The sequence below is a fragment of the Nuphar pumila genome, chromosome 2, assembly GCF_984573655.1.
Source record: "Nuphar pumila chromosome 2, dmNupPumi1.hap1.1, whole genome shotgun sequence".
NCBI lineage: Eukaryota > Viridiplantae > Streptophyta > Magnoliopsida > Nymphaeales > Nymphaeaceae > Nuphar > Nuphar pumila.
In genome coordinates this window covers 132,118,608-132,132,299 of record NC_143250.1, presented here as the reverse complement: position 1 = coordinate 132,132,299, position 13,692 = coordinate 132,118,608, and the positions used below count along the sequence as shown (strand labels likewise).

The following is a 13,692-nucleotide window of genomic DNA, read 5'->3' as shown; positions in this document are numbered from 1 at the left end:
TGTAAAAAGAAATACAAAGGTGTGCTAGCCAACAATCATAAGCGCCAAAGCTAACCTGAAGTAATCTTGGCAAGAATACATTGATGGGCCTCTCTGCCAACCCAGGCACGTCCGAATCAAGCTCTTCCGGAACGTCCTCACAAATCTGAGGTTTCTCATGTGATCAGTTCATCAACGATAACTTTGTTGACCATAACCAGATGCACCAGAACAATAACAACACACACCAAACAAGAAGTCCAGTACCATTTAAATAGGAGCAACAAGAACAGTATGTCAAAATTTCTGTCCAACACTGAGCAGAGGCAAGCATAAGCTTATAACAATGAGTTGTTTTGAAATACTGTAAGCCTGTAAGGGGAACCACTTTAGGAGCATCTTCCTCATCACCATGATCAGGAAGTTGGAAGAAATCAAAAGAATGGTAGCTGGCTTAGAGGAGAATAAACCATCAGTAAAGAAGAGCGATGAACTGCACTTTTAAAGAATTGATGTTTGTACTTCAAGTTTCTCCATGTGAACATTAGCTACTGCTATACCAAGATATAATGGAGGATTAAAACGTTCTACTGGTTCAAGTGAATACATAATATTTCTGGCTGTAACCAAGCCACTGGGCCTACACTCATGTCAATATATTGGGAGGGGGGAAGAAACTTTACTATAGTGTATACCTCTTGTATATAAACTGCATATATAATGATTGATATGTGAAAGAGACAAGAAATGGACACGCTTAACTGTCAGAGATAAAATCAGTTCTTAGTGAGCCTTGAATGATTCTTAAAGATGCATCATCCAAAAAACGGATATTTTCATGCAATGAAAACATTATTCAGTAGAACCAGCAGAACATCAACAACATAGAACAACATGATTATCCAACGTGAATTGCCTTTTACCTTTGATAAGGCATCCATAGCACCCTCCATATGATTGAAGTCATTGCTATCGAAGCAATGCACAAGTGCTTGGAGAAGCTCAGGCCAGTTAAAAACATGTCCTTGCTGCACAATTACACTGATCACCGTTCCAACGGTAGACCTGATATGCCTATCTGCTGACCCTAGGCAAGGCAGCAGTTCAGATTTGATATATTGTTGGTATGAAGGAGACAGAGACTGAAAACTGGTTCTCAGATTATTTTTCAAAAGTAATCCAGCTGCTTGGCGCACTTCCACCAATTTACCCTGTTTATGCAAAATACAGGGTTATTGCAAGAATGGCCCAATGAAGAAAACAATGTGAAAACACCAATCATAGAAGGCACCAAGGAACAACTTTTCCCAAAGAAGAGTGCAATAATTCATAAGATGACAAGTCCACAATATACTAATATTGCAAGAATATTACAATAAAAACCAATGTTGTAAGTATCGTACCGTATCGCACGATATTGTATGATATGTATCGTTACAATGGGCAAAAGCGATACGATACACACTCGTATTGCAATACAAGTGTGTATCACATCCATATCGTATGCATTGTACGATACATCCATGTATTGTGTTGTATTGTACGATACAGGGTGTGTTGTGTACGACACAGGGTGTATTGTGTACGATACACCTTCGGTGCATTTTAAAAAGACCCGAAACTTGTTTTTTATTTTTGGGGTTTTAAAAACCTTTTGAAGGCCAACTTCCTCATTTGTGTAGAGACCATTAGAGGGGTATCCACGCACCTTAAGAGTGGTAAGAGCGATTTGGGGGCCGATCTGTACGCAATGGAGAGGGATTTTGCGGTTTGCTTAAGTAAGAGTACATTTCCACCATTTTTGCACTCAAGCGTGTTAAAGTAAAAAAATCTCTACTATGAGTAAAATTACAAAACTAACCTCCAACCACATAAATTAGGGATTTATATCAAGGTAGAAATCAGGTTCTACGCTCCTCCAACAAAGATGGCATCAAATGATCCGGCATGGCAATGGGGCACTCAAGTAATGAGTGAAAATCGAGGGAAACTATTGTCATAATATTTTTGTTTATGTAATATGAAAGTATAAGTCTTGTGGCATGTTCTTAATTGTAAGATATTTAATATTTTGTATCATTCTTGTGAGACAGCATGCATCCAAATTATGGTGATGATTTACTTATCATATCTAAACTACAAATTTACTCAACTTGTCAGTTTGTCACCCGGACAGTGATTGCAATGGCAGCCATAATAAAAACTTTAGGAATAATAATCCAAAGACCTTCCCTGAAAGCTGTGACAACTTGTTTCATCAGAGTCTTTATGTACTAAATTCGTACACTTCAAATTCACAAATCCATTTCATGACATGGCCCAAATAACAGTTCTTGATGGTTCCTATTAACGAACCTACCTTCCAGCACCCAAACTGTCAACCAAAGCCACTAGCATATTCCAATCAGGAAAGTAGGATGGCACTTGCTTAAAACGACATGCATCCATTATTCGGCAATGGTTACTTATCCTAGCCAAACCAACAAAACCAAAGTTTACTCCCTATCATTTTGCAAGAAAGGACCGGACGGCAGATTCAACAGAGACAATGCTAAAAGCATTTTGAGAACAGCTCAATGAAATACACTTGATGCCCATCGAAATAGTACAAGAAGAGAGAATCATCTGGATTAGTCTATTTACAGGCAATGATACAAAAGACGCCGACAACAAAAGCAATATGGGGAACATTCACCGTAATATACTAAAAGTCATATTGATCTTACTCCATAGAAGGATTAGTAAAACAGCACAATACACATCAGAATGATTTAGAAAACGAATCCTGATTTTCTCCCCATTTACACGTATCAAGGAAAAAAGTATCAAACGTGTTCCATTTTCTAAAAACAAATCATGATCTTCAATCCAGAACAAAGGTTAGACCGAAACGAATGATAAACGAAGGAACGAAGCCAGAATTTGGAAAAAAAATGCAACCACGGAACAAAACTCAAAGAGGCCGAAATGAAAACCCTAAATTTACGCAGGCAACGCCAATACCTCCGCGCGAGCGAGAATGAAAGCGAGATAGTTGTTGAAATCGGGGAACTGGCTGTAGTGCTGCAGTTGCTGCCATATCCGAGCTTGATCGGAGGTCGGAGAGCGGTACTCCTCCAGAACGGCGCAGATCTCCTGCAGGCCTTCTTCCCGCGGCTGCCAGATCGCTGTGGCCATTCCGCCGTCTGAGAGGAGGAGGAGGAGGATGACGTGGAGGAGGAGAGGAAGGAGAGCAGGATCGCCACCGCCTGCGCGGGGGCGGAGGAGGAGACGAACGTTTTCCGGCGAGGATATAGGCCGGAGAGGAGAGAGACAGGAGGGAATCTGTGTAATCCGGAGAGAGGGGCGATGCGAATGGGGGGCAATGGGGCCAAGGCAAATGGAGACAGGAAGCCCGATTTTATTGTTTGTTTATATACAAGAGAGAGAGAGAGAGAGAGGCGTGCTGGGTAATTTCAATTTGAAGGCAAGATTAAACCTAAGAAAGAAAATGGAAATCTCTCACTCCATACAGCTGGATGTTTGTATCGCAGTCGCCCACTATCATAACCAGGGGAGTCTGAAGAAAATACAAGAGAATAGTTGTTGAGCTTTTTTTTTTTTAAGCGGACAGGGAAACTACCGAGAGGGTGTAAACCCGGGCGGAATTGTAGTCGGAAATCTCTGCTATGGTTTGTAACGTCCCATTGCATACTGAGAATTGCTACGTTGACCATCGACCTAAGGGTATGTTTGATGGTTTGTCTAGGGTTGGATGAAATGAACAAAAAAGACAGAACGTTCTGTAATAACTATTCCAAGTCCAACGTTTGTTTGGACTGTACTGAGATGCTATGTTTCAAATGCCCATTGTTTGATGACTACGTGCCGACAACTTGAACAGTCAATGATAATGGATCGAATTACTTCGTTTTGGATCATAAGACCCGATTCGTCCATCATTTTACATATTTTAATAAGTTTATTATGGTTTTTTACTCAGATATAGATCCAATTATGAAATTATATCTAAAATCATGAATTTGTACCTTGAGTATGGATTTTAAATTGGATTTTTGCCCCGAATATAGATTTCGAATTGGATTTTTGTCCTGAATATAGATTTTTGCTCCAAATATGGATCTCAAATTGGATTTTTGCCCCGAATATCAATTTTTTCCCTGAATATGGATCTCAAACCGGATATTTGACCCGAATATGGATTTTTGCCTCGAATATGGATCCCAAATTAGATTTTTGTCGATATTTTCTTTTCTTTTTTATTTGAAATGCAAGTTGGAGTTAGGCAGACACTGTATAAGTTAAACCTAACCACATCAATTTTTGAAGACTCGGTTGGACAATGTAATCTAGATTGTAGATTGCTCAAAATCCAGTCATCAAAGGCGAAAAATGTGTCACTATCTTCAAGTAAATGAAAATGTTAATTACGCATGCACGCACACACAGAGATAGCAACCAATCAAATCATCACAACCAGCCTCCACCACCACAAACCACATACATGAAGTTGGTGTTGCGTTAACCATGTACCTGAGTTGGTGTCCGTAGTGTGAGTGTAAAACTCCCCGAGTACTTCCCCCTACATGCTAGGGATATTTTTTCATTTGGCAAAGGCCTTGCTGCAAAAGATGCACACCACATGCACACCACATGTATCAAACTCTTCAACTTCTTTCAACTTGAAAGCATTAGGCCAACCAAGATGGAGCCCTAGTGGGCAATTTCTATTTTGTTAAAGACCAATTTTGTTCTTGAGCACCTGCAGATCATACTACACATGCTACTGCAAAATTGGTATAACTAACCTACTAGAATATAGATGAAATAATCAATAATTCTCTAACCTCTCTCTTTGTGTGTGTGTGGTAAAACCAATTTCACGAGCACCTGCAGATCAATCTCCCCACTGCAAATTTGGTATAACTAAATCACACTGGTTTCAATAAACAAAAGATGTAGATGACACACCTAAAATGCCCAACGTTTCTCAAGCATAAATCTCTTTCTCTCTCTCTCTCTGAGCATAGAATCATCAGTAGAGGTTAGATCCAAAATTTGGATTGACTACTATATTATATTTATACAATGAAAATCATAACAAAAACATAATCACAATGAACCGAGGGTATGTTGGCCAAGAAGACAGAGCGACCTTCCTATAGTTCAAAAGCGCAAACCCTCAGAGCTGCCTGATCATGCTACGAGATTTTTCTCTTGCCCACTCTTTCTGCACCTGCATCGCCACTACCTATTCCACTATTGATCCCTCCGAAGATGGATAGCTTCAAATCATTCATCGATCGATCACTCTCAATCACGCCCATCTTCGCCTTCTTATCTAACCACAAAGGCTCTCATACAACCTCAACTTCCCCACTATCTTTCATCTACAACGAACACCCGGCTATATGAGTAGGGAAGAAAATGTATACCTGTTGAAATAAGGCAAAAATAGAAATCCAATAATGTGCCCAAGATATAACAGAAAAAAAAATTACGGTTAGAGAAGAAAAAACCAAGATATTGAGAGCGCAAGACCTTAAACGGATCCCAAAATATTAAGAATACCCTATTATAATGAAACCCAGAACAAACACTCGGTTATATGAGTATATACATGCAAAAGCTAGAAATATCAACAAATCTATTTTTTTACTTCAAATGGGATGAGGAGATTTAGGGAGCATGTGATTGAGCATAATAGATGAGAGGTAAATATGAGAATAAGCATTTATCAACAGTAGTGAAAGACAACTAAGGTTCTTCCACCAAGTTGGAAGTTCACGAGAAGGTTGATCAATAAGTGCTAACAAAGCACAAGTGGAGTCTTGATCTCTTCGAGGAAAGAGGATCAGAAAGAAGCAACCTGCAACCAGAGGATTGCTATTTACAAGAAGTAGCAAAGAAAACTTAACAAGGATTTTAATAGATACAAAAGTGTTTTGAAGAACTTGCTGGTTCCTGAAATTAACTAGAAATAACAAGTTTGTGCATACATGAAGTGCCTGAATTTGCACATAAAACTAGAGTGCCTCATATGGAGATGAACAAGTACCTAAAGAATAGATCATCATATGGTCTGAAACTATGGAGATGCACAACAAAAGTAAACATAGCACAATTAAACATTGCAAACAGATAAAGAAGGTGAACCAACTATGGATCTAAGATCCTCTAAGCAAAAATTAATGTTCAGCATCTATATAAAGAGATAGCTTATGAATAGCTGCACACATTTTCAAATACCTTGCAATGATAGAGAGATATAAACATCTTTTTGCATGATATCTGTGGTCCAAAAAGTCCTTATCATGGTAGCACCTCTATCAAAATAAAACATTTAGGTGTTCAAGTAGTCCAAGAGTTTTTATTAGCACAATGACAAAAGTTTTAGAAAAAAGCAAATTCTTTTATTACTAATGATTGTCTTGGGGAGTATTAATATTCTTTTTTTGTTTTTCTCATGTTTTTATTGGAAAATGCTAGCCCAAGAGATTTGAAATATTAGAGGTATAAAAATTGCATAAGCAAGAAAATGAGTAAATATCAGAAGAAAGATTTTTTATGAGATTTTGCCTATAAAATTCAAGATTTATAATAAAATTATGATATATTTCGAATATTGCAATATTTTGAACAGAATGCAATAACATTCCCTTTTTAAATTTTTGACTTCCTATCATGATAGTTTTTAAAAATGTTGTAAAGTTACAATATGGTTATTAATAGTAAGAAATATTGGATGTGGAAAAAATTATTTATAGAAGGGCCCACCTTAGGCATACTGATAAGCACATCGATATTTGTGTCTGGATTTGCAACTGCTTCAATTGCATAACTACCTACTGTTTCAAAGGTTTTTGGCTTCCTAAATGTAAATTCTACTTTATCAGCAGGTGCACTGAGGTCTTTGATAAAGTTGGGAGCTAGCTGAAATCAACCTAAAATAAGGTATCCATTCACCTCCATCAACAACAAAGGTATACAAGACATGAAAAAGAAGAACAAGCAACATCCTGCAATGCATAGCAGACTTCTAATCAAGGTGGTCTGGAATGGAACCTTTTGCTCTGGGATACTAGTCATGGTTTCCTTAATGGTTGATAAGGTATCACCAAGTGGCTTCTTGATTGAAGAATAATCCAATTCAATCTCCTTCGGGAGTTGCTCAGCCTTGAAATTGATTGTGTCTAACTCCATTCCAGCCTCCAATCTTTGTCTGTTTTTGTGATGAAACCTCCCTCAGTTATTCATCTTCAAGGTGCACCAATGTCATAGTAATCAGAAATCCTATCACTAAAATAAGTGAAGTCAATATAAAATTAAAAACTAAAATAAGGAACACAAAGTGAACGAAAATTAGTGGCTAAAATATGAGTAAATGCTTCAATTTTCTGCTACCTTCAACAAAATTATTATGACTCTATGGTACTTCACATTTACCCCAAAAAAACAAAATAAATAACTAGTGCAATGCTAAGGGTGTGTTTGGTTGCAAATCTTGAAAATCAAAATTTTCAAATTCTAGAAAAGTGTAATGTTTGAATGCACTTGAAAATGTGAAAAAATATCCAGATTTCAACAAGAAATTTATGAAATGGGCCTGAGTCCTTAGGTGACTGCCACCAAACTGTGATTGTTTGGTGTCAAAAATCATCTATGCCTAATCCACAGTTTAGCTCTAAAAGATATTATACGGCAATCCATCAAGTATCAAAAAGACCCATAAAAATTCCATCAATAAAATGAGGGAGGAATCTCTGCACAACAAATTAAAATACCTCGAGAAACTAAATTTAATGATAGTTTTCAATTACCATTGAACACCAAGAAACCCATTTTATATCACCAAATAAAAACAATTTTCATCAAAGAGATCAAGATTCCACTAGCTAGCCAATAATTCACAGAAATTTCAAAGCGGATCCATATTCACATCAACACCAAACCCAAGGTAACACTAATATCTTAGAAATTACAAGCCACCATAACCAGATTTCAAGATGAAAGCATAAAAGAAACAGGAACTACCAATCTTTTCAACCTTAGTTTTCATTTTCCTCAATCAATAGTGAGATAAAGCCACAAAATGACACATAACAATGAAAATTTATGAAAACAAAAAAAGAATATATAAAATTTCATCACACCACCTTTATTAAAACCATCGTCATCCACCACAGCATAAGGCACCAGAAAAACATCAAATTTCCAAAAAAGACGGGAAACTCAACAGAAGAAACCCAAAAATAACAATCAAAGAAAGACCTGAAGAACCCAAATATACCGGTGAATCACCACCAATTAAAACCCTTTCTACAAAGCCAAACCAAAAGCAAAACAACCAGAATCAACAACAACAACTACGCCTTCATCCCAAAACAATTGGGGTCGGCGATATGAACCAACAAAGAAAATCATTATGGGTCTTCCACATGAATCCTTCTCCTCCATTCATTTCTATCCAATGCCATGTCCTCGGTGAGGTTCAAAGCATTCATATCCTTTCTTATCACCTCCATCCATGTCTTCCTAGGCCTACCCCGACCTCTTTTAACTAATATATTTTCCCATTTCTCCATCCTTTTAACTGGAGCATTATTAGGCCTTCGTCGAATATGTCCAAACCATCGTAAACGATTCTCTCTCATCTTATTTTCAATGGGTGCAACGCCTACCTTCTTACGTATCTCCTCGTTCTGAATCTTATCTTTTATTGTATTTCCACACATCCATCTCAGCATACGCATCTCAGCTACACTCATTTTTTGAATATGATGTCTCTTGGCAGCCCAACATTCCGTACTATATAGTAAAGCGGGCCTAATAGTCGTCCTATAAAACTTTTCCTTCAACCGCAATGGCATTCTACGATCGCACAACACTCCAGTTGCACTCTTCCATTTCATCCACCCAACCTTTATCCTATGATTTACATCTCCATCAATTTCTCCATACTTTTGAATGATAGATCCCAAATATTTGAAAGAATCATCCACCGGTATTTCGTGCTCACCAAGCTTCACTACACTCCCATCACTACTTCGTTGCTTACTAAATCGACATTCCATGTATTCTGTCTTACTCTTACTCAACTTAAAACCTCTTGCTTCCAATGTTTGTCTTCATAATTCTAACTTAGCATTAACCCCAGCTCTAAACTCATCAATCAAAACAATATCATCAGCAAACAACATACACCACGACACATTTTTTTGAATTGATCTCGTAAGCTCATCCATCACTATAGCAAATAGAAAAGGGCTTAAAGCAGATCCTTGATGTAACCCAACCGTTATTGGAAAATTGGTTGTCACCCCTCCACAAGTGCGGACATTGGTTACTACTCCTTCATACATATTTTTAATTATACTAATGTACTTGAGAGAAACACCTTTCTTCACCATTGTCCACCAGAGAACGTCCCTAGGTACTCTATCGTAAGCCTTCTCCAAATCAATAAAAACCATATGCAAATCTTTGTTCCTCTCTCTATTTCTCTCAATAAGTTGTCTAAGAAGATGTATAGCTTCTATAGTTGATCTTCCAGGCATAAAACCAAATTGATTTTCCGATATCATGACAATCTTCTTCAACCTAGACTCAATCACCCTCTCCCAAAGTTTCATAGTATGACTCATGAGTTTTATACCACGATAGTTTATGCAATCTTGTATATCACCCTTATTCTTATATAGAGGCACCAAAGTACTCTTCCTCCACTCATTAGGCATCTTATTTGTCCGCCAAATCTTGTTAAAAAGATTTGTCAACCATTCTAAACCTTTCTCTCCCAAGCATTTCCAAGCCTCGATAGGTATACCATCTGGGCCAACTGCCCTTCTTGATTTCATTTTCTTCAAAGCCTCTGCAATTTCTTTCTTTTGAATCTTGCGCATGAAGTCACGATTCATCTCATGAAAAGGAATTGAAAAGTCTCTAAGATCCTGAGCATGACTTTCATTAAAAAGCTTATCAAAATAATCTTTCCATCTCTCCTTAATCTCCTCATCTTTGACTAAAACCCTTTGCGTTTCATCTTTGATACATCTAACCATACCCAGATCCCTCGATTTCCTATCTCTCATCTTTGCAAGCCTATAAATATCCTTCTCACCCTCTTTGGTATCCAACTTGTCATAAACCTCCTTATATACCTTATCCCTCGCGTTTTGAACTACTTTTTTAGCTTCCTTCTTTGCTATCATATACTTCTCCAAATTCTCATTATCACGATTTTTACTTAGATTTCTATAACACTCTCTTTTAACCTTAATAGCTAATTTGACATCCTCGTTCCACCACGATGTATCCTTACCTAGCGGTGCACCGCCTTTAGACTCACCCAATACCTCCTTAGCCACCTTTCTCATGCCACCCGCTATCTTATTCCACATAGATTCAGAATCCTCCTTGAGACACCAATCAACTTCCTTAACTACCCGCTCTACAAACATTCCTTGTTTAGCATCTTTCAGTGCCCACCACTTAATTCTAGGATCTATCATATGTCTATCCCTTTTGCGGTATTGTCTAATTCTAAGATCTAAAATTAAGACAAAAAGAAAAGCCCACCAAGCAAGAATCTCTGGAACAAAGAGATAGAAAACACAAGAATTATAAAAAATTGGCGTCGAAAGACTTCAACCACAAATACTTCCCGGCAAAGATTCATCCCAGAGATGTAACGTAGACTCCTTCACTCGCAACGAAAACCAAATGCCCCACGAAGAGAGAGAGAGGGAGAGAGAGAGAGGTGTAGGGACGGAGGGTTTACGATTTAGGGTTCAATGAGGGTTTTAAACTTTGGTGCCAGCGGGCAGGCGATAATGTCGATGATCGCTCTGCTGGCCGCCCGCTTGAGCACGAGCTACTCCTTTCTCAACTTCAGTAGGCTCCTGTCCACCGAGTCATAAGGAGAGAGCGTCGGGCGAGAGAGATGCGTCCATCGAGAAAATTTTGTTCTCTTCGTCCCTTTATTTTTATAACAAGGGGGAGGGTGGAACAAAAAGTTCACATGTATATGGACGCGGCGGACGCGGGGAACATCGTTTGTCGCATCCAATCTTTGTTAAAAATCATCATTCTCAGTGAGATTTTTGTCTGAATCACGCTGGGAACTGCTCATACCATTTTGATGAGATAGGCAAAACCTGGTTTTACAAAAACTCTATTTTGCCTAAAAACTTGTTTTTTAACAAATCAAGTTTGCCAAAAAACAACTTAAATGAGCTCTTTGGATGGCTAAAAACCTTGTTTTCGGGTTTTTGGTTACCAAAACACTATAAATTATAGAAAAAAAAAAGAAGTGATCATTTTCTGGCGAACCACTGGCTGGAAAATAGCTGAGATGGTGTTGGCCACCTCCATTTATGATGGGTAGCACCATCTGAAAGATTTTTTGACCAATCAGTGGTCGAAAATGGCAAAAATTCACAAAATACAAATAAAAGCTGACCCCATCAAAAAATGGTCGGGATGGTGCCACCTTCCTAAGAAACACATCTTAGCTGTTAATCCTAAGCCACTTAACCTAAGTCTGTGTATTAATTGGTATCAGAAATAACCCTACGCCCACCAAGAAACCTCAAAACCAAATCCAAGATCCCCACCACTCACACCCAAAATCAATTAAAACTTTGAACGGTTCATTATGCACTCCAACACCAAGTTTAGTGCCATTGGAGAACGCATGATCGCACTCAAAGCAAGCATCAACCAAATCACTGAAACTATCCAACAAATCTAGGGAGTCTTACAGAACTTTTGGCAACACTTTGTGTTTTCCACAATGATTGCAGGTTCTTGCCACGAAGAGTAAGAAGAGGGTCAACAAGAAGAAGACCCGAACAACGAGGCACAAGAATTGATCTTTGGACTGCCCCTGCAAGGAGGTCGTAGGCCAGCTAGAGTACAGCAAGTTGGTGTTCTCCTTCTCCAATAGCGTATGGTAAAGATCTTCATCCTTGCTTTCTCAAGAAAAACCCTCAAAATTGGATGTATAAGGCTAAGCAATATTTTCTTAGCCAAAATGTTATCCTGAGAGTAGGTTACGATGTGTCATAGCTCACTTAAATGGTGAGATGCTTAGATGGTTCCAATGGCACAAACAACGGCTATAGAAGACCTACTTGGTTTGAATTTGATTGAGAAGTACTACGACCTTAAAACTCTTTAGAGTCTCTCATGTTGCCCTCATATGCATGACAAAGACAAAACCAATTACTTTTGAGGAAACCATGAAAGAAGTTTCGCCCAATATATGTGTGTTGCTTAACCAAATTGAGGGTATATTTTGGGAACCTATTTCTCCACCTCCTTAAAGTTTCGAGACCACCGCATTACCTTAATTCTGGGTGTTGGACCTATTAGTATCAGGCCCTATAGGTATGCATATTCCCAAAAAGGTGAATTTGAGCGTCTAGTTTGAGAAATATTGAAAAGTGTTGTGATTCGGCCGAGCTCTAACCCATACTCATCATCTATACTTTTGGTACATAAGAAGGATAATACATGGAGATTTTGTGTGGATTATAGAGCATTAAATATTGTGACCATGAAGGATAAACATCTTATTCTGGTCATAGATGAGTTTTTTAATGAATTGCATGGAACTTATTTCTTCACAAAGATTGATTTGTATATCAGTCATCACCAATTTTGAATAGATGAAAGTAATGTTCCAAAAAAAGCATTTTGAACTCATAATGGTTAATATGAGTTCTTAGTCATGCATATTGGCTTGACTAATGCCTTGACCACATTCCAACCAATGATGAATGAGGTATTTAAACCAATGCTTCACCGTTTTGTCTTAATATTTTTCAATGATGTTTTGGTTTATAGCTAAAATTGAGAGGATCATATGAAGCATGTGAGGACTGTTTTAGGCATTCTAAAATAGCACAACCTTTTTGCCAAGAAGAGAAAGTGCAGCTTTGGGCAACCTAGGATGTCTTACCTTGGGCACTTCATGGACCAATGTGTAGTTAGTGTGGAACCGAATAAGATAAACAATATGGTCTCTTGGCCTAAGTTCAACACAGTCTAAGTCTTGAGAGGGTTCCTTGGACACACCAAAGGTTTGTTAGGAATTATGGTATCATTGCAGCTCCCATGACAGCTATGTTAAAGAATAAATCTTTTACTTGGTTCAAATAAGTGAAAATGGCCTTTGAAAAGCTCAAACAAGCAACGTGTGAGGACCATGTTTTGGCCTTACCGGATTTTTCTAAGGTCTTCATCGTGAAAATTTATGCATGTGGTATAAGAATAAGAATCGTTTTAATACAAGATGAGCATCCCTCAGGTTTCTTAAGCAAGAATGAATCAACAGATTTTTGACCCGGTCCAACAAAAATGCCTTGCGAAGATTATGGGATATAACTTTGAGCTCCAATACAAGAAGAAACTCAAGAATCATATTGTTGATGCTCTCTCAATGAACTGAGGATGCCAAATTAAATGTTTTCTTTGTTGTAACATGTGACATGTAGAGTAAAGTGTATATGATACAAAAGAATAGTGATAAAATACATATTATAAGGAGATCATGGATGACTCAAGTAGCCACCCCCACTACCAAGTGAAGGGTAACATAGTCTTTTATAAAGAATGATTTTTACTCTCAGGTGATGTAGAGATTATCTTAGATCACTCTATTATTACCATTTATCCTCATTGAGCAGACATAACAGAGTTTTTAGAACT

General features: G+C 37.9%; 1 protein-coding gene across 2 annotated transcripts in view; it reads right to left on the bottom strand.

The window, feature by feature from the left end:
• The window catches only part of LOC149847133 (transportin-1-like), a 101,537-nt gene extending 98,154 nt beyond the window's left edge, over window positions 1–3,383 (bottom strand). The window contains exons 1-3 of one of the 2 annotated variants that reach the window (XM_089996841.1): window positions 2,983–3,383; window positions 903–1,190; window positions 56–145 (exon numbers count right to left, since the gene is read on the bottom strand). In XM_089996841.1, coding sequence (XP_089852967.1) covers window positions 56–145; window positions 903–1,190; window positions 2,983–3,156 — 552 coding nt within the window. In that variant the 5' untranslated portion in view covers window positions 3,157–3,383. The remainder of the gene's footprint in view (window positions 1–55; window positions 146–902; window positions 1,191–2,982) is intronic. The other variant, XM_089996840.1, reaches the window with a different exon arrangement.
• Between the last annotated feature and the right edge of the window lie 10,309 nt (window positions 3,384–13,692).